Below are 24,436 nucleotides of genomic sequence, written 5' to 3' on the forward strand. Positions count from 1 at the left end.
GCACAAAACCAAATCATATGAGTATCTCAAAATCTAAGCCTACAAATCGGGATCTGTGCTTCCTGTCTTTACCAGGAGTGAGTCATAAAGGGCTCTGATATGTTTAGCGGAAAGGACGTGGCTGCTGTCTGCACCAGAGTTTATAGACTTCAGTGCTGGTCAAAGAAGTGAAAATGAGCCCACAAGCGAAACAATCTGAAGCAGTGAAATACACAAGATGGGATAAATGAGCACGTGCAGAATTCTGCTGAATGCACAAATAAACCCCAAGTTTATTGGCAGTTTCATCCACTTTTTATGCTCTTTCTCTCTGTTCAGTAGCTGAGAACAGTGGGCAAAGAGTCCAGAGTAACACCAAAGAGTCTTTGTCCAAAACTTGGTTTACTGCAGAGAGGAAAACTGGTGGACTGCAGGGCCTGTGTGAAAAGAAGGTATGATGGCAGAGGATTGGAATGAGCCAAGGTCATCAGGGATGGAAGGGAGGGACCGAGGGTGTGTGGAGGCGTGCAGATAAGGGAAGGAAAGGGGGGTTTGCCGAATGGTGGCATGGCAACAAGACAAGCTGAGTTTTGGTAGAACTGAGGAGGGTAAAGAAGTGAAGCAAAAGTCCTGATAGATTAAAAAAAATAATAATAATGTATTCCCACCACTTTACATGCATTTTTTGTTTGACATTTCGCAAATATGTTTGCATTCTTGCCGAGTTTGTCAACACATTTGTTTTTTTCGGTAGCTCGATCCAAAGTCTGCCTTAATGCTTAAAATAAATAGACATTCTGTTTTACCCACGTTACTACAGTGATTGCACACAGACCTCTGAGTGAGGTGACCGACACTTAATACTGAACACATCCTGTAGACACATGTGCTGCATTGCATACGTGCTGCTTATGTTACACCTCCTGTGTCAACATGAACACACAGAAAGGCATACTAATGGCACACACATTTTAGGGACACTCTACATGCCATGCTACTAACTTTTCCACTTTTCGAGTGTCATTCGGCAGCAAAATTACGGTAGCGGTCGCAGTTAGGTTCAGGATACAAAACGCCTTAGTTTTGGCCGGGCTTTAAATAAGTATGTAAGCTAGATAAAATGCTTGTAAATTACGTAGTACATATATGAACGTCAACTTCAAGTAAGTCAAGAAGACTTTTCATGTCCCACGGGACACAAACACTGGTCTCCTGGGTGAAAGTCTCTCATGTCTATCTGTTACATGTGAAACTGGAGAAGAAATTGGTTAGCTTAGCTTTGCATAAAGGCTGTAAGAAAGGGGGCAGGAAGCTAGCCTGAATCCCCAACACTCACGAAACAACATGCAGCTTCTCCTTTCTAAACTGTTATGTTGGGACAGAGCTGTTTCCACCGTTCCAGTCTTTATGCTAAGCTAAACTAACAGCACTCTAACTTTATATTCATTCGGACAGATATGAGAGCGTCGATTTTCTCATCTGACTCTTGGCAACAAAGGGAATATACACATTTCCCAAAATGTCCACCTGTTCCGTGAGGTGGTGGCGCGACAGCAGCAATGAAACACAGGTAATAGGTGGTGCTGCAGAGCGCCGTGAGAAGAGATAAAACTGCAGGGCAACAGAGACAGAGAAAGATCCCTTGCAGCCTCCCAAACTGTCTCTCATGCAAACAATAAGGTTTGCAATACAAGCATGGATTATGGGATAAGCAGAGGGAGTGGAATAAAGTGGAATTTAAAAAAAAGTCAAAGTCAGAGCCAAACAAGAGCTTCAGTGTGGACGGAGAGCCAGATTTATGGGTTTCAGGGAAGAATGTGAGGTGTCCAATTCCTCACTTGTCTTCTACCCACAACCCGTAATCTCACTCTCAGAAGCTGGCAGTGAAGGGTGTTTTAACTCTCTTTACGACCTTTTATCTTCAGGGCCAAAGCTTTGGACTCAAACCTTCGGGTGCCCTGAAAAATAAAACAAAGGAAAAAATGAAAATGGTGGATACCGAATTGTTTTTGGTGGCGTGTGTTTGTCGGTAAAGCTCTGGACTGCACCCACGCATCCATGTTGGCCCAGGATGAAACGTCCCGCCGGGCGTATTCACAGTCAAGACCATAAGTCCTGGGATGGCCTGTGAAATCTGGTCCTGCTTTAAGGCATTCAAAATAACATTCTACTTTGGCGTTGTTTTGCAGTATTTAATAAAGCCAGACAGCAGTCAAACGCTTTCATATTGCCGCTCTATTCTTACTTCTTCAGAATTTTGTATCACATAATGCCCAACCGCTCACTTCCAGTGAACTACCATGCCCGGTGCAAGAATTCAGTTCAGACGTTTGGAGTGAATTAGGAGTGACCTTAACCACAAGAAGAGGGCCGTCGGGGAGCGGTCTCTGCGTGTGTCATGTGTGTGTAAGCACATAAGGTCAGGGAGGGAGCATTAGGAGGGGAACCCTGCTACGCTGAACCAGGGATATTAACTAACCTCCCCTATAACATCTGTGCTGTGGCACCCGAAACCCACATACTGCACAAAGATGCAGACTCTCGCTGCAAAACGCGGCCACAACCAGACAAATACATGCAGAACAATGGTGCTTGACCAATCTAGTCCAACCCAGAAACACAGTTTAATCATTCAACTCCCCTGACCTGTTAGGCAACACTTACACACACACACACACACCTACACATACATGAACTGTCACATCCGGTAGCACAGGTCAAAACACACCCACGCACAAGTGATACTTCTGTGGCAACAGATGAGATCATAAATAATTTTGAATTTAAGGTTGCAATTTGCCTCGAGTCCATTTTGCCTCGAGTCCATTTTGCATCCATTCCACTTTATTGCCATAGCATGAAAAATTTGACATCAATAACGAGGCCTCTGCAGTGATGATTAATAGAAAAGGAGGAAGAGTTTTTGCATGCCGTGTGAGGTTGTAGCGAGTAAAACGATCACATGACCGCTGCTGATGCTTCAACACCTTTTGTGTTTACTGACAGAATTAATTATTGATACGGGTTTGCACCTGGCCGCTGTGTTTACGCCCCTCACGCCCAGCCACGGACACATAAAAAGAGCCTTTCACAACTTTACAATTCGACCTTATCTTCAACAAATATGAGGGTTTGTGGAGATGAAATACACAGCCTGCGTTTCAAAGCTCTAATCAGCTGTTTTCTCTGTCCTCGCTGTTCTGCAGATGCTGATGCTCCTTGCACTGTTTGGTAAGATTAACTGTTCAATGTCATGTCAGTGCAAACTGTCGCTCTCTCTCTCGTGCTGATAGCGCTGTGGAGCAGTCGCACTGCAACAGAAGTGGGTTTTTATTTGGGTTTTGCACCTATTATGAAGTTTTGCGGCTCAGACTCGGAGCAGCTGCAGCGTCCATGTTGGCCATTTTGATTTGTACGCATTTTGTCAGGACACAAGCTTGCGTTTGAAATGTCGATTTCAAACGCATTTCACTTGCCAGTGAAATGTAGAGATGTAGAAAAGGATTTTATGCACTCATTGGAATGTCCTATAAAATATCAAATTTAACTCCAAAAGGGACAAACTTATATTTGGCATCTTTAATATATATCATTTGTGTCTTTGTGCTGCTCCAGTCGGCCTCGACGCTGCCCGTTACATTTTCTGCAGATGGCCGATGTCATTTTATTGCCACTAACTCCACCTCCGCTGGCTCCACCTACCGACGCAGCCTCTGGTCTGTTACTGTACATCCGTCCTGCTTCCTCCTCCTCTCCACATTGCGCTCAGCTGCTCCTGAATTGTTGCGCTTCTTGTCACCAAAACTGCAACGACAAAAAAAAACGTGCTTTTAAAGGGCTTCAGCAGGCGGGAGCCACTGCACAATGCACCGAGACAACGTAAACCAGGCAGACTGGCTCAGCAGCAAGGGGCTGCGGTCTCAAGATGGGGGAGGGGAAGGTCGCGCTGATGGCTACGCACGGGGGAAATGGGAGAGCCGCTCTCGGGAGTACAGGGAGGACCAGAGAACCAAAGTTGAGCTAGAGGGGGAGAGGGAGAAAAAGGGGTGTGAAGGGGCAGAACCAAACGGATCAAAGCCGAGGGAGGGGAATGTAGCAACGGGTCAGGGAGGGGTGCAGACCTGTTATTTCCTCCCCAGCCAGTATGCGGTGTCGCGATAACAGTCCGTGGTTTATTTTCTCTATGAGGATTTGTTTTGGAGACCAGCCACAACACCTTTAATGTTGCTGCCCCCCCTCGCCGCTGATAAGAACACTGATTCCGAGCACACCCACACGCCCATTCTTTCGAAATCCCATAAGCCTACTTTCTGCCCTCCAGTAGATGTCTTTCTCTCTCTCGCTCTGTCTCTCTCTCATAAAGCAATTGTTCTCGCTCAGGGCAGCGGTGCAAAGATCTGTAAAAAGATGAAATACATAATGCGTCTCACCTGACGTTCTACCTGTGCTCTTAAAGCCGGCACTACACTGCCCCCTTCTGCTGCAGCCGGTCTCATGAAATAGTGAGGCGTGCAGTGAGAAAGTGGAAACCCTGAAGTTATTTTCATGCAAAAGCTGCAGCGGCTGCATTCTGCATGGATGGAGAATAATGAGCAATGCTTTTGGTCAAATGGTGCCACTTTCAGGAAAACACTTTTGTTTTATTTCCTGGCACGGCGACGGCCAGCTGTCTGTTCAGCACGCCGGCAAAAGAGTAAAATGCAGCCATTGTGTTGCCCCAAAAGCGCGTTTGAATGTAATCCGACACCGCTGTATAATGTCCTGCTCAGAGGAACGAGAATCCCAGGGATGTGAAAGTCTCTCGACAAGAGAAGGGGCTGGAGGTCGACCCAACTTTGAAAGGAAGTCATCCATGTCAGTCGATGAGTCAGTCTTGTTTCCACAGAGACCGGAGGCGTCCCCAACTGTCGTTTCACGGAAGATTGGCGCAGGCATCCATGACTAAGTAGTTGCACTCAGCGTCTGCTCATTCGGCTTCAAAGTCTCTCTGTTGGTTTCAGAGTAAACCATTGGTCGATACTTGTTGTCTCTGCAAAGAGCCGACAAACTCTGTCTGACCATGACGTCATGTCAGGGAAACCCTGCCTGTAGTTTGTGCATCAATGTTGTATGAGATATTGACAGTGCTTGGGTCAGTGTAGCATCAATGCGACGCTGGGTTAAAGCTCGAGGAGGGGATCGTATCACAAAACATGTTTTGTGAGATTTGATGAAATTCTCTTAACATCCCGACAGCAATCAATAAATCAAATGCTCTTAGAAAAACATAAAAAGGAAAGGTTTGGAAGGTTGAAAGGGTTAGAGTAGATGAAAACCCAAACGAGTACTAGACGGGACAACGCTGTGGTAGAGACCTATCAATCACAGTAGTCCCGCCCTGAAGCGTCCCCTGCTTCATGGTCTGTTTGACTTAATTACCATCATTTCCTAAATGAACATCATGTTGTACAAAAAAAAAAAGAATTGAAACTGGATAGTTTATAATGTATACTGAGGGAATAAATCAAAGAGAAGTAGACACATACCAGACTTTTTTTCACCGCCAGACGGGTCGCCCTCCTCATGGCCATTAGAGAGATTGCAGGTTCATCGGCCTTCTGCATTGGCTTCCCTTCACACCTGGAGGTTGCCGCTAACTTTGAGCTTAATACCGGACAGACACATTAAGTTTCATTCATTCTTCTTCAAATAGTAACCACATAATGATCATTTCAAACCCATATGTTTAGGATCTGTACACATTAACCCAACAGTCAGGACCCCCCCCCAACCTCCTTCCCCTCTCTTCCCCCTCCCATTAGTTAACCAAAAACTAGAATTGAATTGCTAATCTTTTTTTGTTTCCCATGACAGTATTAAGTTACTGTTTAGAATGCTGTCCTTGTGCAGACACCTTCTTATCACTCCTCTTGTTATGTTTATGTACAAACAGCACATTCCTGAGGGGGAGGCGGGCCGTGCAGAGAGAGCACAGCTCCGTGTCTGGAAGGTCAGGGTGGAGCTGGAAGAACAGGGAGGGGGCCCTTTAGGAGAGGGGGGAAAAGAAAACATTAAGAGCCAGGAAACAATTAGAGGACACACAATGCTGCACACAAGATCTGGTTGGGTTGAAGGGGGCGGGGGGAGAGTAAGAGAGGGAGTAACAGACGGGGTGGTGGTAGAGAGACGAATGGCCATGGGAGGGAAAAAGGGAACAGAGACAGAACAGAACATAACAGTAAAATGTAGCTTGATGGAAGAGGAGGAAGAAGCTTAACGGACAGGAGGTAGTGGGTCGTAAGCAATCAAGACCGAGGACGGATAAAAGGGTACAATTACTATGAGCAGACGGAAGAGGACACAAGTAAGAAGACAGGGAAATACACTCACACACACACACACACACACACACAAAAGAGACAGTTTCAAGCATTCGGGAAGTGAGACAGTTTCAGGAGGGAAAGGGAGATGGGGATGGGCCCGACTTCTGCATTTTTCCATGCAGTCTTGGGTCAGCATCCGCCACACCCAGGTCAAAGGTCACGAAAAATGCAAAACGACGACCTGACGTAAACTCCACTTAACACAGACCATGCAAACACACATGCGGTGAGGTTCATAAATACATGATGACAGCGAGGAACACACATTCATAAGCAACCGGGCAAATAGAGACACGTTTGTACTGTACACACGGACACAAATGAGGGCATGCGGCTACTCACGTTGTACTGAAAGTTTACACAGAACGAGAATATGTGGGTCATAAGGTGAGGCACACAGAATATGTAAGGATTAAAAAAGTCTTTAATTTTTTATTTTTACGAAATTAATTTTAGATTTTCCCTTGGTGTCGAGCCAGATAACGCTGCTACCTGCACTTCACCCTCATCTGGGATTCCACCCTTTGCGCTGTAAATATGCACATTTTTCATGAAAGTAAACACATATGTATTTGACTGAGGGTACCAGGCCGTTATTTGAAGCCAGCAGCTTATATTACAGACAGCTTATGTTGTGTTCTAATGGGTGTTTGTCTAAGTAGAAAAGTATATTTTGGGGGAATTCTGATGCAGTGCGCGAGTCGACATGATAGATACAGATGCTTCATCTCGGTTAAGTTCTCCTAAAGACTTTATGAACCCAGTCTAAGGTGCTAAGATGTTTTGGTTTTGGTACTTCCATAAGTTGGTACCTTCATGGCAGTGGCGGGCCGTCAGGGCCTGCTAAGCCTTCTCTGCTAGCCTAAACACAATCACAAAGTTATAGAGATTTTCCCTGCTGTCCTCCCAGCACCTTGCTTAGCTACGCGCGATGGAAACTAAACAGCAAGGTCAGCGCTAGCTCACTGTTAGCTTGCGAGCTAACTAGGCGCTCGCTGTTAGCATAAGTGGGGAAGTGCACGCCGAACAGCTGATCCACTGAAGGCATTAATACAAAATCCACATCCCGCCACTGCCTCATGGCGGTACGCTTCCCCACATCTCTCTTTCTCGAGTGACGCGAATAAACACACGTTATCCCACGGTGAAGTTTAAGAACATTTTGTTTGTACATTTGGAATTGTATTCTAGTTTTTGAATTTTGAATTAAATTCACATTACTGCACCGACGTTAAGTTCTCTCCTTACACTTAATCGGACGTTGTCCGATTGTCTCAAACAAAAGAGATCTGGCTGGGATTGCTGAGCGCTAACGTTAGTTAATTCAGGAAAAGGACTGATTGGTGGCACTTTTTTTTCAAGTTTCAAGTATTTTTTAAAGCAAAAGGCTCAAGTCCAAGTGAGTCACTGCGGCTAAAGTCCAAGTAGAGTTGAACGTTCTTTTCAAATGTTTAACGTGATGAACGGAACATACTGTACGTCTTAAATTACTAGCGTACGTAACACATGCATCTCTGCCAACTACTGCTGAGGTAAACATCCACCCACATGCTGGAAGCTTCCACAAAGTCAAGAAAGAAGAGTCAATATACATTTTAAAGCCTTTGTCATTTCACTTGAAATATTTTATTCTTTAGCCACCGAGCGTTTTCCTGAGAGAGGTTGTGGTGGGTCGATTCCAGAGGTCAGCAAATGGCCCAAAGGCTGACTTCCCCGCATGCCAACATATGGCTGCCAGACAGACAAATTCCCCCAAGACCAGACATCAGCACCACGAGGGGCTCTGAGGTGGCCAAAGATTGTAATTTTGCATTTTCATACGCACATGCTGCAACTCGTGAACATATGCAATATTTGTCTACTCCGGCGATTGGCTCTTCCTCTCTTTCTTGTTCCATCTTAGTTTCTCTGCTTCTTCTTCCTCTCACTTCCTCCCACCGCCCATCTATGTGTGCACAATCATAGAAATCCCAAAAGGCCACAGCAAGAGGAATTTGGAGGAAATTGAATCCATACGCAGCCGGCCGGCCACGGCTGCGTGGCATGGAACAAAAAGGATGGAAAGACTGACTGGACGAGTGGAAAGCAGTGGGGAGGTGGTATGTTTTTCATATGGCCATCTGAGGACAGGATGTAGAAGGTTTCCTTGGGATGGGGATACCCCTTTTTTTTAGAGGGATTTCCCTGAAGTGGCCTCCCCTGCCAATGAGCCATTTACTCTAAAATCGAGGAGGCGCCGCCTTTTCAGCCGAGAGGTAATTAAGTGGGAGGAATGAGTCAACCGCTGTACCTAAAATATACACAGCTTGCAAAATGCCAGTAGCAGATGGGACATATATAGCTGCCAGCTTTGGGAAGAGATAAAAACGAGGAACAAAATAATACCCCCAAATGGAGGACTGAAGTTGCTGCAAACGCTTAGCTAACGTGTTGTTTTGGCTACAACAGGCTGCGTCAACACTGTGGCCGTGTCTACTACCGAAAACTTGCGCACTTTGAGCACTGTCTTTCAGTGCTTAGGGCGCCACACTGACAAAACCAGCAGAATTCAGTGCACTGAAAGTATCCGGATGGCGCACTGCAAACGGTCAAAAAATTCAGTGTAAAACGATGGACACTACTCGCCCTAAACGGGCGAGTGCACTGTATTGCAGTGTACTTCGTAAAGTGTTCGGTAGTAGACAATGTCTCGTTTTTTCTTGAACACAGCGGAACCCAACCACCGGGTCCTTTGGTACCGGTCCGCACAGGAAGAATGACTGAAAAAAATATTTGATTGATTATTAAGGTTGGAAAGATGTTTTATCCGTTTGTGTCTCTTGAGACATGTCAAGACACTTATCTTGGTCATGTGATACGTTACCCCAAAAATGAACAAGCTAGCTAAAACAAATTTTAAGAAACGTCTTTCCAGAGTTTCTTTGGAAAAAGGAAAAGGCCCAATGAGAACACAGAAGGAGAAAAAAAGGAAAATGGTTCGGGACCGCCAGGTGAATGCTAGTAGTCCGTATGTAAAGTATCAGTACAGCAAGTAGGGAAGTCTAAAATAAAGGCAGCAATCTGACTCGGTTATTGACAGGTACACAGCAGTATCCGCCTAATGTTTCTTAACGCTTGCTTGAGCTCGCCTTTTGAATTCATCACATCACTCTTTTAAATCTCACTTGTAAGATGGGAGAATGTGTTCCCCTTCAAACCATCATTTATATATGTAGGATAACCCCACGCTGTCCAGCAGGGATACAAGCACGTAACTGGCGTCACATCAAAAGCCTTGTGCTGTGAACAGGAACACTTGATTTTCACACACACACACACACACACACACACACACACACACACACACACACACACATACATACACATCTCAATCAATGGCTGATTCTTCTGAGAGACAAACTTGGCCAGTTTTAACATTCTTTGAGACCAGACAGCGCTCATTCTGTCACCCCCTTCTTTTCATATTCTTTTTCCTTCCCTGGGACTCTGACCACTTTTGGAGAAATGAACCCATTGTGTCTGAAAACATCCAGCGCTGCAGGTCGAACACAGAGGGGTGCAGGACGGGGGGGGATCTGAAAAACTGAGCCCCAGCTGCTGCGTTCCTCACACGCGCTTGTGAAGCACGGCATGCCAAATGCACCAGGGATTTACCAACCAAGGAGCGTCTATGCAGGCCCACCCGTGCAAGCCCAGCGCCTGAAGTGAGCGAAGCAATTCCCCTAAAGTGAACTGTGCAAATTTGTTTCTCGTCTCCAAGGTAACCCTTCCAAAAAAGAAAGAAAAAACAGTATGGAACTTTCTTTTCCCCGGCTCTGCGTCAGAGGGAGCAAATTGGCGAGCGGGAATGTGGGTTGCGATGGGGAAGAGGAGGAGACACAACGGCTAAGAATGTCTGAGTGTGCTGCAGAGGAGCAGAAAAGAAAGTGATTTGGACAGCGTGTGTGTTCACTACTTGCGTGTGAGAAAGAAAGTGAAATAACTACATTTTCTCGCTTCATTTAAATTCCTCCAGTGCCTGGCTCTGACTACGAACTCCGTCCCATCCAGAGCTCCCTGAATGCTCATACAGAGCAGTCATCATGAACTGACCTCCACCCTACAGCGCTGTCCCAAGAGTTGGCACACCCTTCCTGCATTATCCTCACGTCTCTATTTCCAAGGAACCCATCACATAATTGTACTGGTCTCCTCCTCCCTTATAGTTACATACATCAACCTCCTTCTTCCTCTGAAGGACTTCCCACTCCCAACCCTGGCGTCTGAAATCACCGCGCGCCGCCCGGTATCTGCCCTGAACTTATTTGCCCTTCAAATACATTGTATATTGTTTCTCCCTTTTGTGTGAAATGTCAAATATAAGGCAGAGGATACACACAAATATGCAGCTGAAGATGTTTATATGCAACTTATTTGCCAGGACAAGCATAATGCCTCCCAGCTTTTTTCATTTTTTAAGGGCAAGCTTTCGATGACTGCAAAGTGTCCATTCAGAAGGTGTCTGCAAAACGTTTATTGTTTTAAACATATTTAAATTGTTTTCATACAAGATCTGCTGGCGGAAATGAAAGCATAATTCATATCTTTACAGTTTTATGAGGCACAAGGGAAAGTATATTTGAAGGAAAGAAAGACGCTGGCCTGACACTCAAACAGGAACTGTTGAACTTTCTCATTTACACCAAACCACAGTCTCCATGTTTGTTTGGCTACAATAAATATTCTTGAATTGTATCTGGGTGTCTCATTCTCTCGCTCCTTCGTGTCATGTTCCAAGTTGCAGAAAAACAAATGGGTTTTTGCGCGGCGAGTCATATTTCCTTCCGTTAACGCAACTCTTCCTGACCGAGTATCCTGTTCCAAGCCAAGTCTCGAGTCTCTATTTCAGTTTCAATTTCTACTTTTTCCAATTCCATTTATGTTTCATGTTAAATCCTGTTGTTAAACAGACATTTATTTTAATGTTTTTTATAAAACGACTTTGCACCTTTCCTTTGTTCTTTTTTCAAGCGCTCCAGCCTGAAGACCACGTACACCCCGGCCACCTCTGGCTTCATGTGCATCTGTCCGCTCCCCCGTCTTGTATTTAAACTTAGTCTTTCAGCACCGACGACAGCCTGACTGAACGCAGCGCTATGTGTTTGGTTTGCAATTTTTGTGTCTTCATGTGGTTGTTTTGTGTTCCTTTGCGGTTGTTGTGTGTCTCTTTGTGGTTATTGTGTGTCTCTTTGTCATTGTTTTGTGTCTCTTTTTGGTTGTTTTGTGTCTTTTCGTGGTTGTATAGTGTCTCTTTGTGATTCTTGTGTGTCTCTTTGTGGTTGTTTTATGTCTTTTTGTGGTTAATTTGTGTCTCTTCGTAGTTGTTGTGTGTCTCTTTGTGGTTGTGTTTTTTTTGTGGTTGTTTTGCATCCCTTTGTGGTGATTTTGTTTCTCTTTGTGGTGGTTTTGTGTCTTTTTGTGGTTGTTTTGCGTTTATCTTTGGTTGTTCTGCATCTCTTTGTAGTTTGTTGTTACGTTTGACTGTCCAACAAGAAATATTAACAGTCACTTCATAGAGCGGGTTCTGCCTCATCTTGGGTCACCTGCATAACAATTACATGTCTGGCTTCTTTTAATCTAGCGGCAGTCATCCCTCTCATTTTGAGCAGCGCACATTGTTTTGATGTTACATGCACAGAAGAAAAAACACCCACTGACTTCATTGTCATATTACACACACACACACACACAACAGGAACACAAACATTTCCCGATACTGGCTCCATCCCACATACCAGTGAGTCAGCATTGTCTGCAGTGGGCCACTGCACCTGGTGGGATTGTTCCACACACCTGTGAACTGTCTGCATGCAAGTGTTTTCCATCTGCGTGGGTCATTATGAGATTCTTTATGATGTTACCATCACACAATGGCATTCTGCGCTTTCTGGAGGGTGCCGCATATTCCCATATTCAGTCAGAGGTGTCACATAGACACATGTGTTGTCAGAGGATACATTTACACTGTGAGTAAGCTGCGACTGAAGGCCTTTGTGTCTGTCAGAGTTGTAATGGGAGTTCCACTGAAATCATCTGTGGCGTTTTGTCCTCCTACTGGATGAGAGACAAATAGCAAAGGGCTCTTTCAATATCTGACCCGAGGTCACATACTGGACAATCCCCTTGATAAGACTGCTCTGCTTCTGTCAGGGCGGATTCAGCAATGTACGTGGGTGTTCTGACCCCTGAGGTCAGAACCGAGCAGGGATGGTCAAGCAGAACAAGAACATGCGGTTTGTGTGAGCAACTTGAGCGAGCTGAAATCATACTCTCTTTTCCTTTGGGTGTAGAGTTTCAACACAAAATCTGATCATCATGAGTCAAACTGTATTACCTCAGCGTAGACATCAAACATAACCCTTGTAACCAAACAGAGCACTGTCCAAACAGAAACACTGAGGTGGCTTTCACGCTGACATGATAAATACCATATATAGACGTACACACTTGGCTCTCTTACCCGCCCACATATCGAGCGAAAGTGAGAATATTGCCTGGCGGAGCATTTGTCGCACTGCAGGTGTGAGTGTCTTGTGACTTCCCAGACTCTGCGTCAATGTCATTATTACACAAGGTTGATAAGGATGATGGAGCAGGGTGAACAGGGGCTAAGCTTGGCCCCCAGCATACCCAGCGCTGGCACGCATACTGAGGTTTATATTGGTGTTAAAAGTGCACTTCCATGTGAAAATCCATGAATCTAAAAAAAAACTGTTTTTCATTTCACTTGGTTCCATCATTATCATCTCCGCCAGGAGTGTGTACGTGCTGCAGCAAACTGAATCATATTTTTGGTTGCCCAGTTATGGCTGCATGCTCAAGGGCCTCTAGTGGTTGCGGTGGGTCAAACCTTCCCAAAACACAACTTCTTTTGCGTGTTTTTACACTATATTGTTTTGGACTGTGTTTTTAGCTAACTGCTAACTGCTAAACAGCGTCCCACTAACAGCTAATTCAACTACCGGTACACACACACTTTTGAGTACATTAGTAAGTTTATCGGATGACTTCAAGCCCATTGTTGCATACGACGTCGTTTGTTTTTGAGTGTTTTTTACGACGCCTTACAGCCCATTGGTTTGTAAGAATTCCATCACACAATACGGCAGCGATGTTGAAAGACACACCTGTTGAAAGACTGCACTCCACTGAGTGCACCTTTCTAATTTGTCGACATGAACATTTAAGACCTACACTTCGGTCTTACCAGATTGTGTCTGGTTGGACACCTGAACGTGTTTTTTTTTTCTGCCACACACTATGCTTCCTGCCGTTCATCACAGTTTACAAGATAGTAAGTGCTCTTGGAGTGAAGACAGCTGAGAAAATAGAAGAGAAAAGGAAAATAGACTGCTGACTCCGACCGGTAGTCCCCTAAAGTGAGTTAAAAATGTAATGGTTTGCATATGTCCAGGATGTTTATAACATTTTTTGAGACAAATTTTGTACATTCAGATTGAATCAATCAAACATAATAACAACTTCTAAACACTTGATGAGAAGCAGTCCACAATTTTGTTCATATGTATGGGAACACACTGTGTTCTGCCTCTTGAAGGAACAGAGATTAGATTGTAGTTGTGAGAAGAACCGTCCATGGTGCGGGATGACTGGCACAGGCATGAAAGACCAAAATTCTTGATAATGAGCCAGAACCTTTGAGGTAAGTCCGAGGCAGACCTTTGCTGCCTGCCAAAACCTGTGACAGAGGACAAAAGACATCAAACGTTGTATTTTATACTGTGTTTTTAACTAATTGCTAACAGATAATGGAACTACCAGTACACACACTTCTAAGTACATAAGTGAGTTTATATGATGACTTCAAGCCCATTGTTGCACATATCAGCGATTGTATTTTGAGTGTTTTTATGACACCTAGCAGCCCATTGGTTTGTATTAATTCAGTCACCCAACACAGCAGTGATGGTTAAAGACACATCTGGCCGAGGTCTATTCCTCTGCAAAAACTAGCATGTATCCCTTTTTTCTATTTTAAAATCTTTACAGAAATGTTTATAGCCCATCAAGAATCAGTTTAAGAAATCAAAGGACATCGGTTAGCTGAGAGGAGATGGTGGTTAAATGCAACCAGTCTTAGCTGATGGTGGTACAATATGTTGTACCATTATACAAAGGTAATCAAGTTAAAAAGTTATAGAATACACCGTGCTTGTAAAACATGGGTGGTTTCCCCCAACAGTGTGACCATTGATTTTATGTGTAATTAATGTTTTACCAACAAGAATAACATTTAAGTCCTGCCAAGATGGGACATGAACAAAGAGGAGAAACAGTATTGTATTTCACACCCATGTGGGTGAAAGGTATTCCCGATGTTAGACACAGTGGAAGAAGGAGTTAACCCCTTAAAAAAAAGTGTTTCATAAAATAAAACAATTAAAAAAAAACTTCCCAAGAGATAGAAAGCAACTTTGTATCTGTGTTAAAAACTGAAATTAGCTTCGCGATTAGCATTAAGACCGGGAGCAGGCCGAAAAACAGCTCGCCTGACTTTTACAAAAATGTGCCAACCGATGCAGCCACAGCCCACTGATTAGAAAACAGCTGGTTTCTAGATGTGTTTGATGAGGACATATTTAAGTATAGGATTCTTTACGGGCACGGTGAGACCATACCTGCAACCTCACCGTGACAACACTGTTTGTACATTTCTGGATTGCAACATGGGAAAACTAAACAATCTTACATTTATTTCTTTTTTAAATTTGTGTTAATGTTGTTGACTGTTGTTAAATGGTTTATTTAGTTCTGTGATAAAACTATCCCCAAAGTACAACCCCGCCTGATATTCATTAACGGTCGAACAAACTTTAAGAAAATGTTTCTATTGTTCCCCATTGGAGGGAGCCAGGCTAGCTATTTCCACCTTTCACCTGCGGTATCAATCTTCTTCTCTTGAAATTCCCCAAACTGTTGAAGTAAATGACCACTTCCATGAAATAACCTTGTAAAAAAACTCAGCATCTCTTCGAAGTTGGGATCGGGCACTGATACAGAAGCCTGCAGTAATCCTGCTCATTTATCTTACCCTTAAGTTTGAAACTCAACACCTTTATCTCTTCTATACGGGCGATCATCTCCGTACCTTAATCTTTGTTTTCTGTGCCGGGCGTGGCAGCCATCACCAAAACAAAACACTGCAGTCATCACTGCCAACCCTCGACAAACGAAAACCCCCCAAAACAAGACCGAGCTGATGCTGGTTTTGTCTGTATTTGGGATCACTCAGTTCTGGGAAAAAGAAAACGCAGGATGTCTGATGTGTGTCCGTCTCTTTGTCTCTGCTTCCCTGTCTCCCTCTTGCCCCGTGTCTGTCCCTTCAAACGCAGATACAAACCTGCTTTTTTAGAGCTTACAAATTGGCTTGGATTTAATAATTGCCGTTTGTACCATTATTGTGAACAGAACACATGTTGTACCTCCTTCATGGCCACTGGATTGCTTTGCAGGAATCCCGTTTGCATGCCTGGTTTGTGACAGTACAAGTGCTGTTTGTTTTTTTATCAGGAGCTCTTTATACTTCAATATCCTGCTGCGTGTTCCTTCCAGAAAAACAAACAGAGGAGTCGCGCAGACAAGGAACACGACTACAGACACAGGAATTCCACATGGGAAGAAGTTGATGCAGATAGTATATGATATCCAAATATTTGTTGTAGCTCAGATGTTTGTACCCTGGAAAAAAACAGGAATTCAAGCTTTGGTGAAAGCCAAGCTTAGGCTTAACTGTAAATGACCGAAACCAAAAGAAAAGGTGTGTTTTCTGTTCTTGTTTAAAGGACAAAGCCGGTGTAAAGTCGACATGGAATGTGCTTGTGTTAAAAAACCAGCAGGGGGGCTTCTGGAGTCTGTTTACCGGTTCAGAAAACTCATTGTTCTGACATATCTACGAAGGAGACTGTGGAATTGTTCCTTTGTTTGACCATATCCTTTATGGGAGTCTCACGTCCGGCTATGTATAGATAACATACTGCGCTGTGCTTAACATCTGGAGACACCTCACGCCTCCAAAACCATCTGATTTAACTCCAGGTGTCACACATTAATGCTTTGAAGGGACCACACCGGTGTGTTTTTTCAAATCATGTGCTTTACATGTTTGCCAACTTTTTTTTCTTTTTTTTTCAAATACACACTGTTTTAGATCTTTGAATGTACTTTTTCCTACAGTTTTAAAATGAATAAAACACTTTGAATTTAAAGCTAAACACAGTTGTCATTGCTAAAATATGTTGCCGTGACGTAAAGTACTTTATGGGTGATTTCTAGTTACTGGGATAAAATACATATGGACCATAGAAACCATTGCACAGGAGTGCAGATGTTTCCATTTCCACGATCTACAGAGTGTTTGTGCGTGACAAACATCACGCACAAACAGTAAGTTGAAATTCTTTCATCAAGTGGCGGGAGTGGAATGAGACGTTTCACTCCCCTCAGGTGTGGCGTAGCCTGGTCTCACCCTGCCGGGGTGACGAGAGACCATGATGACATCCTTTACGGTAACATGCCGAGCCGATTGCACATATTCTCAAAAGTTGTTTTTACGGAGGGAGGGGGGGGTGACGCAACCAATAGCATGTTACGATGAGTCGAATGTGACTGACACAATTTGAAATATGTAATTATGGGAAACCTCCTCCCCCCCACACACACACACACAGTATAGCTTCATACACAGCTAACGTTATTTAACCGTTATTTCATTTTTTATAAAGTATTTTGTACTTCTAACAATTGTTATCTCAACCAGGAGATTATGTTTTTGGTCGTGCATATGTGTGTGTGTGTGTGTTCCTGTGTGTCTGTCCATGGCTAGTCTCTGCTGCTGGACCTGTCAGTCAAGCGTTCTTGGTGCTCATTCACAGCCGTGTGCTTGCTGTCGTCTCGTCAGTCAGCGCTTTTTTGGAAAAAAATAGGTCTAATTAACAACATATTTTATTGCACGTCGTCGTTGTCCGCTGACTCCGCGGTGTTCATCAAACACAAGCAGCTGGATGGACAGACGTTGTTCAGAGGAAGTGTGAAGTGGTCAACGTGAAGTGTGGAGCAGTGAACCGTGGTCCTCTGCTTCTCCATTGCTATGGATGGGTTCCACGCAGAGACCAAATTGTATGTATGGAATACGATGAAAGTAATAAAGTTTGCGTGGAGGGCAAATATAGGGGAGATCTGCTGAGTGCACCTTTCTGGTCGTTAATACAATTAACGCGTCACCGTCGGCAGAGAAAACCAAGAAGAAATGTATCGTTGTTTTTTTAATACCTCCGGTGGGATTGTTGAAATCAAAAGATAAAAGGATGTTCTCGGACTTTACTGTCCTGTCTGTAAAGTCCCAGTAGTATTCACCATTCATGCATAATAAAAATGTCTCGTTCTAAGTTATTGAATTCCATTGAGTTCCCAGAATTGGGCTCCTGGAAGCTCTTGAAGCACAAAGGCATGCTGTGAGCAGCTCCGTGGTTTAGGCCGGTGGAAATAAGGGAGGTGATTCAGGGTGAGGGGGAGTGTTCTTAGGGGCGGACCTTAGGGCCCACAAGGTTTAAATAGTGTAACAGCTTCCCCTCTGCTCCAGCCTTGTGTCTGTGAGTCTCTGCCTACCCAGCCGCTCTCTCTCTTACTCGCCGTCTCTTTCACTGAGTCCCACACTCTCCAGCCACAATGAAAACTTCCCGGCAAAGCTCATACTCCGTGCGCTCCTCCACCAGCAGCAAGACTCCCGTCGCGTCCTTCCAGCGCACCTCTGTTCCCGTCTACAGGGCCCCCACCATCCATGGAGGGGCCGGCGGGACCCGTGTCAGCATCTCCTCCAGCGTCCGCAGCGGGCTGGGCGCCGGCATGGGCTCGGTGGGCTCCGGGGCGGGGGGCTTCTCCAGCAGCGTGCAGGTGAGCGGCAACAGCGGAGACATCATGGGCAACGAGAAGTTCGCCATGCAGAACCTGAACGACCGGCTGGCCAACTACCTGGAAACGGTGAGGAACCTGGAGCAGGCCAACCACAAGCTGGAGATCCAGATCAAGGAGGCCCTAGAGAAGAGCGGGCCCGACTTCAGGGACTACAGCAAGTACCAGGCCGTCCTGGACGACCTGAGGAGAAAGGTGAGGGGGAGCAGACAGGGGGGAATGAGTTGATTTGTCAAATGTTCTGATCCCGCCGACCTGAACGAATCCCCATCGGCACTGCTCAGCAGAGTGGGAGGGCAGGGGGGTCAAGGGACGAGGGGTGGGACCGGAAACACTATGGTGGAGGAATGTCGGACCATCAAGCGGGGTGGGGGGGAAACAGGAAGGCAGTGAGAAACACAACAGAGTCCAGGGACTTGAAAGGGCCACACACAAACATCATGACTTTTAAGGACCTGGTTCCGCTTCGTTTGATGCAACACAAACCCTGGTGTGTTGTTGGCTGGGCAATGGCGCCGCACTCTCACTGCTACTGTTTGTACATTAAACAGAAGGTGATAAGAGAAGGGAGAGAGGACAACTCAGCTCACCTAATGGGAATCGAATAGTCCGAGGTGCAGCTTTCCATCGATTGGTTGTCTGAGCAACACGTCTGATAACCCACTCACTTAACCTGTGTGGGTAAAGTGTGAACTCTCCCAAACTGAAAGTAAGAGAAGACATTACGTGACCCGGAAAAGTTAGTTAATGATTAATTCTGGGGGTTTTTTTCCCACTGAATGCAAAGAAAGAGAACCGGACTGTGTGTGAGCTCTGTCCTGCTGGGGCTCCTCATTCAAAGCTCCACTTACCCTTTTCCACAAAATGAAGTGCAGTTTCTAAATGGTACATTCCAGTGTGTGTGTGTGTGTGTGTGTGTGTGAGAGAGAGAGAGAGAGAGTGTGTGTGTGCGTGTGTGTGTGTGCACGTCCAAATTGCCTCATATATTTTCCTCTTTTGGCGTAATGCAAAAATTATTCTACTGGCGCCCTCCACCCTCAGCCCTCATGGGATAAAAACATAGACTCCCACGCTGACACAAAGCACAGTCAACTATCCATGCAATCACACACACACACACACACACACAACCATCACCAACTTCCTCATGCAAATCAGCTGCCTGGGTGCTGCTGACACGATAAATCCTGTTCCACGGTGGAGACGGGACAGGTGCTGCCTGGCAGCCGCCGATTGGCCCGTGGACTTTGTCACCTGGATGCCTTCCATTTACGAGCCCTTATCTGCTGGGATAGCTCAGGCAAACACCGCAACCGTCTGGTTTTCTGATAGGCCCTCTGGCGCTGTCCTTATTTACAAGGACGTTGTCACTTTTTCCTGTCATGCAAAACCTATTACTACTTATATCAATAAAGACATTCAACCAATTAGTTTTAACAAATGTATTCAAACCGCACTGTGACGAAGAGAGTTTACTAAGTGCTTTTATAGATGAAGCAAGGCGATAAAACAATAGAGAGCTCAGCAGTGAGGCCTAACAAAGCCAGACAAACTGCGATCAAATCAATATGATAAAGACTAAACTTTGAAATTTAATGTATTTTAGAAATACATTGATAAAATAGTGAAAAGACAATGTCAAATATAAGCCAGTGTGGAAAAATGGGTTTTAAGACATTTTGAGAAGCTGGTTGACTTTACTTAAAAGAATAGTCTCACAGTCTTTTTGTCAGCTCTGTACTGTTGGTTGTCTGTGCTGCCGGTCCTCAGTTAGAAAACCTAACCTAAAACCTTCTTTTGTCCCAGGTGTTCGACTCCACCACCGACAACGCCCGTCTGATTCTCAACATCGACAACGCTCGCCTGGCGGCCGATGACTTCAGGGTGAAGTAAGTTCCATCCGCCGACTCTAAAGTACGAAGCCGGACAGCTGCGGGGCAAATGAAAGCACGGAGTCGTGATCGTAACTCATCACCTTCGCATCGTTAAATGTTGTGGCAAACACAGCTGTGTCGAATAATGTACGCTAAGCAAATACTTACCGCGTATATTTAAGCATGAAAAGATACCTTCAAAAAAAGATTGTTGGCGAACAGTAGGTTTATCAAGTAGCATTAGTCATTAAGTTATTCATTTAACAAAGTGGCCATGACTCCTGTACCGGGCTTTGACGATACCCTCCTTGCCCTGCCCCAGGTTTGAGTCCGAGCTGGCTATCCGCCAGTCCGTGGAGGCCGACATCGTCGGTCTGAGGAAGCTCATCGACGACACCAACATGAGCCGCATGAACCTGGAGAGCGAGATCGAAACCCTGAAGGAGGAGCTCATCCACCTCAAGAAGAACCACGAAAATGTGAGTGTGTTGGCAGACAACCCCACATCTGTTGTCGCATGTTGATTCAAAGGTGCCGACGCTTTAAAGGTTGGGTTAGTACTCTTGGGAAACAAGCAAGAGTGTGCGATATTTAAAGAATTATACAACCCTTAAAAAACCCAGCCCAGTGAGGCCAACCCTTTTCCAATGAAAGCAGCACGAGGACAAAAAGTCACTTAATCTAGAGGTCAGCGAACACCGACAACCTGTCTCTTTAGGCCTCATCCCAAAGTCACTCCGAGTTATCATTAAGCCATTGTGTGGTTATTCAGTGTACTTAAACAAAAACGTAAATGCATAAATCTCTGAAAAAACTCAGAAACAGTATGAAAATAGCAACCTGACAAAGAAAATAGATTTTCAGGTCCTTTAACATAAACTTAAGTTGGCCATTACCATAAACTTAAGTTGTGGTTTTGTACATTTTGTCTGTGAAAGTCAAAGCTTGCATTAATGCTGCCTTTGTTCTTGACATTTGAAGTGTTGCTTTCAACAAAGTCTAATGAAGTCCGAACAAAAGACCGGTTTAACAGACCTATAGACATAATTTCAGCAAGCGGCCACGCCCTCCAGAAGGCTTGAATAAATATTTGCTTACCTCTCCATAATCCCTCCAACATCATCACCTTGTGTGATGCTGCGACTGCTGCTGAAACGTCCTTAACCGGCTGCAGGACGCTCTTGAATGCAAGCTGGAGAAAACGACAGTGGAAAGAGGGAGCTTTGTCAAGAAATCTTAAATATCTTTTATGAGAATTTTGTGGGAAGACCCCTCATAAAAAGAAAAAATGGTCCCCGTCCATAATTGGCAACAGCGAGAACGCAAAAGAATTCAAATAACTAGCTTTTAGGTAAATGAGCCAAAACACAACCTTTAGTTTACTGAAGGATTTACTGTATGACCCCAGTGGGAGGTTAAGATGCAGCTCCTGTATATTTACCAAAACCATGAAGGGATAATTGTTGGGAGAGGTGACAATAAAAACAAGTCTTGGTTCACAGGATTTCGAGCTGCGCAGTATCCAACGTGTTCTCTCAAGTGGCTCTATGCTTCACACAGTGATGCTCTATGCACCCTTTTAGTGTTAGTTTAAAACATTTCCATTGGTTACATACCTGTCATTTCAAAATAAACTTCTTTTTTTTTTGCAGGAAATCACTGGGTTAGGTTCAAGAAAAGATTGTGTTAGAATAAAACAAGTATGTTTGTTACGTAGTGATGTTGGAACATAATTTTGTAGGCGAGGCAGTACTGTTATGTAGTACAGATAATACATTTAAATATGCAACGTAAGTATGCAATCTAGTATCGTAATGTAACATACATATGCGATGTGTTATCGTTAATGTATAGCGTAGGTAGTAATCGGCTAGAATACGTACAATGAAGTATCATTATGTAATATGTAGCATAGTAAATAGGCTGATGTATGTGTTACATAACATATATAATGTATATATATATATAAAGTAGGCTGCCTTTCGAACACGATGAAGTAACGTTACTTAATATAATGTAACGTAGATAAATAGGCTACGAAATGTACACGACATAGCTACATATGAAACATACTTAAGTAGGCAACATTAAGTGTGTAGTGGTGTTGCTTAATTTCAAGTAACATAGATTTGGTGTTTTACACAGGGCATAAACAAAGCTTGAGTGAAACTCCTCCTTTATTGCTTTTCATACGACATAACTTCCATAACTCTGGCCACGTAGAGCTGCTGTAGTATGTGATATTGACTTTCCTATCCATATTCATTTCTGTAGGAAGTCATGGAGATCCGTAACCAGATCGCCCAGTCAGGAGTCCATGTGGATGTCGACGCCCCTAAAGGACAGGACCTGGCTAAGATCATGACAGAAATAAGGGCCAAGTACGAGAAGAATGCTCTGCAGAACCAGGAAGAACTCAAAGCATGGCACGAATCTCAGGTAAACGATCAACACAGGAACTCTCGTGCGCAAAGTCCCATTAGTGAGGTCTGAAAATTTGACTTACTTCTTCCTTCTCAAACCTTACTTCAGATGACGGAAGTGCAGACCCAGGTCTGCCAGAGCACTGAGGCCCTGAAGGGGGCCCAGACGGAGGTGAATGACCTGCGCAGGCAGGTGCAAACCATGGAGATCGAGCTGGAGTCACAGAGGAGCATGGTGAGAAGCACTCAGCCAGCACACACTTCATTTACCCCAACGCACGCCGCCACAGCCGACTCAGCACTCTCACTTCAAGGCTCTCGCAACGACTGTGTTGACACAAGCTTTACACTCGGGTGACCCCTCGCTATGGAGCTGTCATCAGCAAGTTGGGCTCACTGTAAAAAATCTTTAACCCGTTCTTTCCCCTTGCTCATTCTTGTAGAAATCCTCTCTGGAGGGCACGCTGAGGGACACAGAGATGCGCTACAACATGGAGATCGAGGCCGTCAACACCATCCTCCTGGGGCTGGAGGCCGAGCTCACGCAGCTGCGCAACAACATCCAGCAGCAGACGCAGGAGTACCAGAGCCTGCTCAACCTCAAGATGAAACTGGAGGCGGAGATTGCCACGTACAGGCGGCTGCTGGACGGGGAAGACTTCACGTACGTAGATGAATGAATCTCATCGCGACAGAGTTGTCAAAGCCAAGCCTTCAGAAGGCAAACCGTTGAGCCTGTGTACAGCAACGACCTGACAATTTTGTTCTTGATGTTTTCCGTCCAGGCTCCAGGACGCTCTGGAGAACCAGAAGACAGTGAAGACCAAGGTGATGACCGTCACACAGACCGTGGTGGACGGCAAGGTGGTGTCCTCCAGCACAGAAACCAAGAACCTTTGAATCCCGGAAGCGACCGCCTGACACTCCCATCGATCCCCGTCACCTCATTCTAACACTAACACATGATTGGCCCAAATAAAAATCTTCTTAGTTTCAGAGCGCTAACCGCTGACGCTCAATGTGTTTGACATCCTGGGTAATGCAGCTGCTTCACAGGCCGATGAAATGAAACCATTCAGAGGAAAACCGAATCATCTTTTATTTATTTCATCATGATTTATTTATGAGTTTGTGTTTTGACCCGCAGATGCTTAACAAAAGTTCAGAATTGGAATACTGTAAGATCTTTATTTTATTTTTTCTCCTAGACCGAATCCATTTGAAGTGATTGAATATTTCAAAGTAATAACAATAATCCAAATGAATGCAAAACATGCTTTTATATGTCATCATCTTTGGTTTTCCTTTGGTCCAATTAAGTCTGCCTGTCGCGCTGTGATGTTCCCACATATCAATAAAGTCCATTTGAAATATCTGGCTTGCTGTGAACATGGTGTTGTTGATTGAAACTTAAAATGATTTGCGTTAGATGAATCAGATTTTGTGATCTTGTCTTAAATCTTAACATATCAAGTGAGAAGATAGTGACAAAATCGATTACAGTTTTCACTCCCAATAGCAACACGAGAAATCCTGAAAAGAACAAAATGTGTGTAACACTGAACTGGTGGTCTAAACTACAAATACACGTGTAAACAAATGGAAAATATATTTTTTAACCCTTTTAGGTCACATTTCCTGGCCTATTGTGCTCTTATTTAACGACATATGCTTACGTAAACTAGTTTCAATCAATTTCAACCAGTAATATATCATCCATCAATCAATTTGCAACATTTAGTGTTGAAGGAGATGCGTGTGGTGCAACAATCCTCTGTAGATGCTACATTCTAAGCCCGCCCACTTTTTAGCGGTCCAATAAAATGCAAAG

General features: G+C 44.5%; 1 protein-coding gene across 1 annotated transcript; it reads left to right on the forward strand.

The window, feature by feature from the left end:
* Positions 1–17,991: 17,991 nt before the first annotated feature.
* krt18a.1 (keratin 18a, tandem duplicate 1) lies at positions 17,992–23,982 on the forward strand. Its single transcript, XM_068597451.1, has 7 exons — positions 17,992–18,503; positions 20,115–20,197; positions 20,505–20,661; positions 22,457–22,621; positions 22,715–22,840; positions 23,049–23,269; positions 23,391–23,982. The coding sequence occupies exons 1-7, from the start codon at positions 18,066–18,068 to the stop codon at positions 23,503–23,505; spliced, it is 1,305 nt and encodes a 434-aa protein (XP_068453552.1). The 5' UTR covers positions 17,992–18,065; the 3' UTR covers positions 23,506–23,982.
* The last annotated feature ends 454 nt before the right edge of the window (positions 23,983–24,436 follow it).

Source organism: Clinocottus analis, unplaced genomic scaffold, assembly GCF_023055335.1.
Source record: "Clinocottus analis isolate CAN_PGR_092001 unplaced genomic scaffold, fCliAna1.0.p SCAF_4, whole genome shotgun sequence".
In the NCBI taxonomy this organism is placed as follows: Eukaryota; Metazoa; Chordata; class Actinopteri; order Perciformes; family Cottidae; genus Clinocottus; species Clinocottus analis.

What these genes read in the sequence shown, in the direction of transcription:
- krt18a.1 (XM_068597451.1), top strand. Translation starts at nt 18,066, where the DNA reads ATGAAAACTTCCCGGCAAAGCTCATACTCCGTGCGCTCCTCCACCAGC. An exon ending in TGGACGACCTGAGGAGAAAG is followed by an intron (nt 18,504 to 20,114) that starts GTGAGGGGGAGC and finishes CTTTTGTCCCAG; the next exon opens with GTGTTCGACTCCACCACCGA. An exon ending in AAGCATGGCACGAATCTCAG is followed by an intron (nt 22,622 to 22,714) that starts GTAAACGATCAA and finishes ACCTTACTTCAG; the next exon opens with ATGACGGAAGTGCAGACCCA.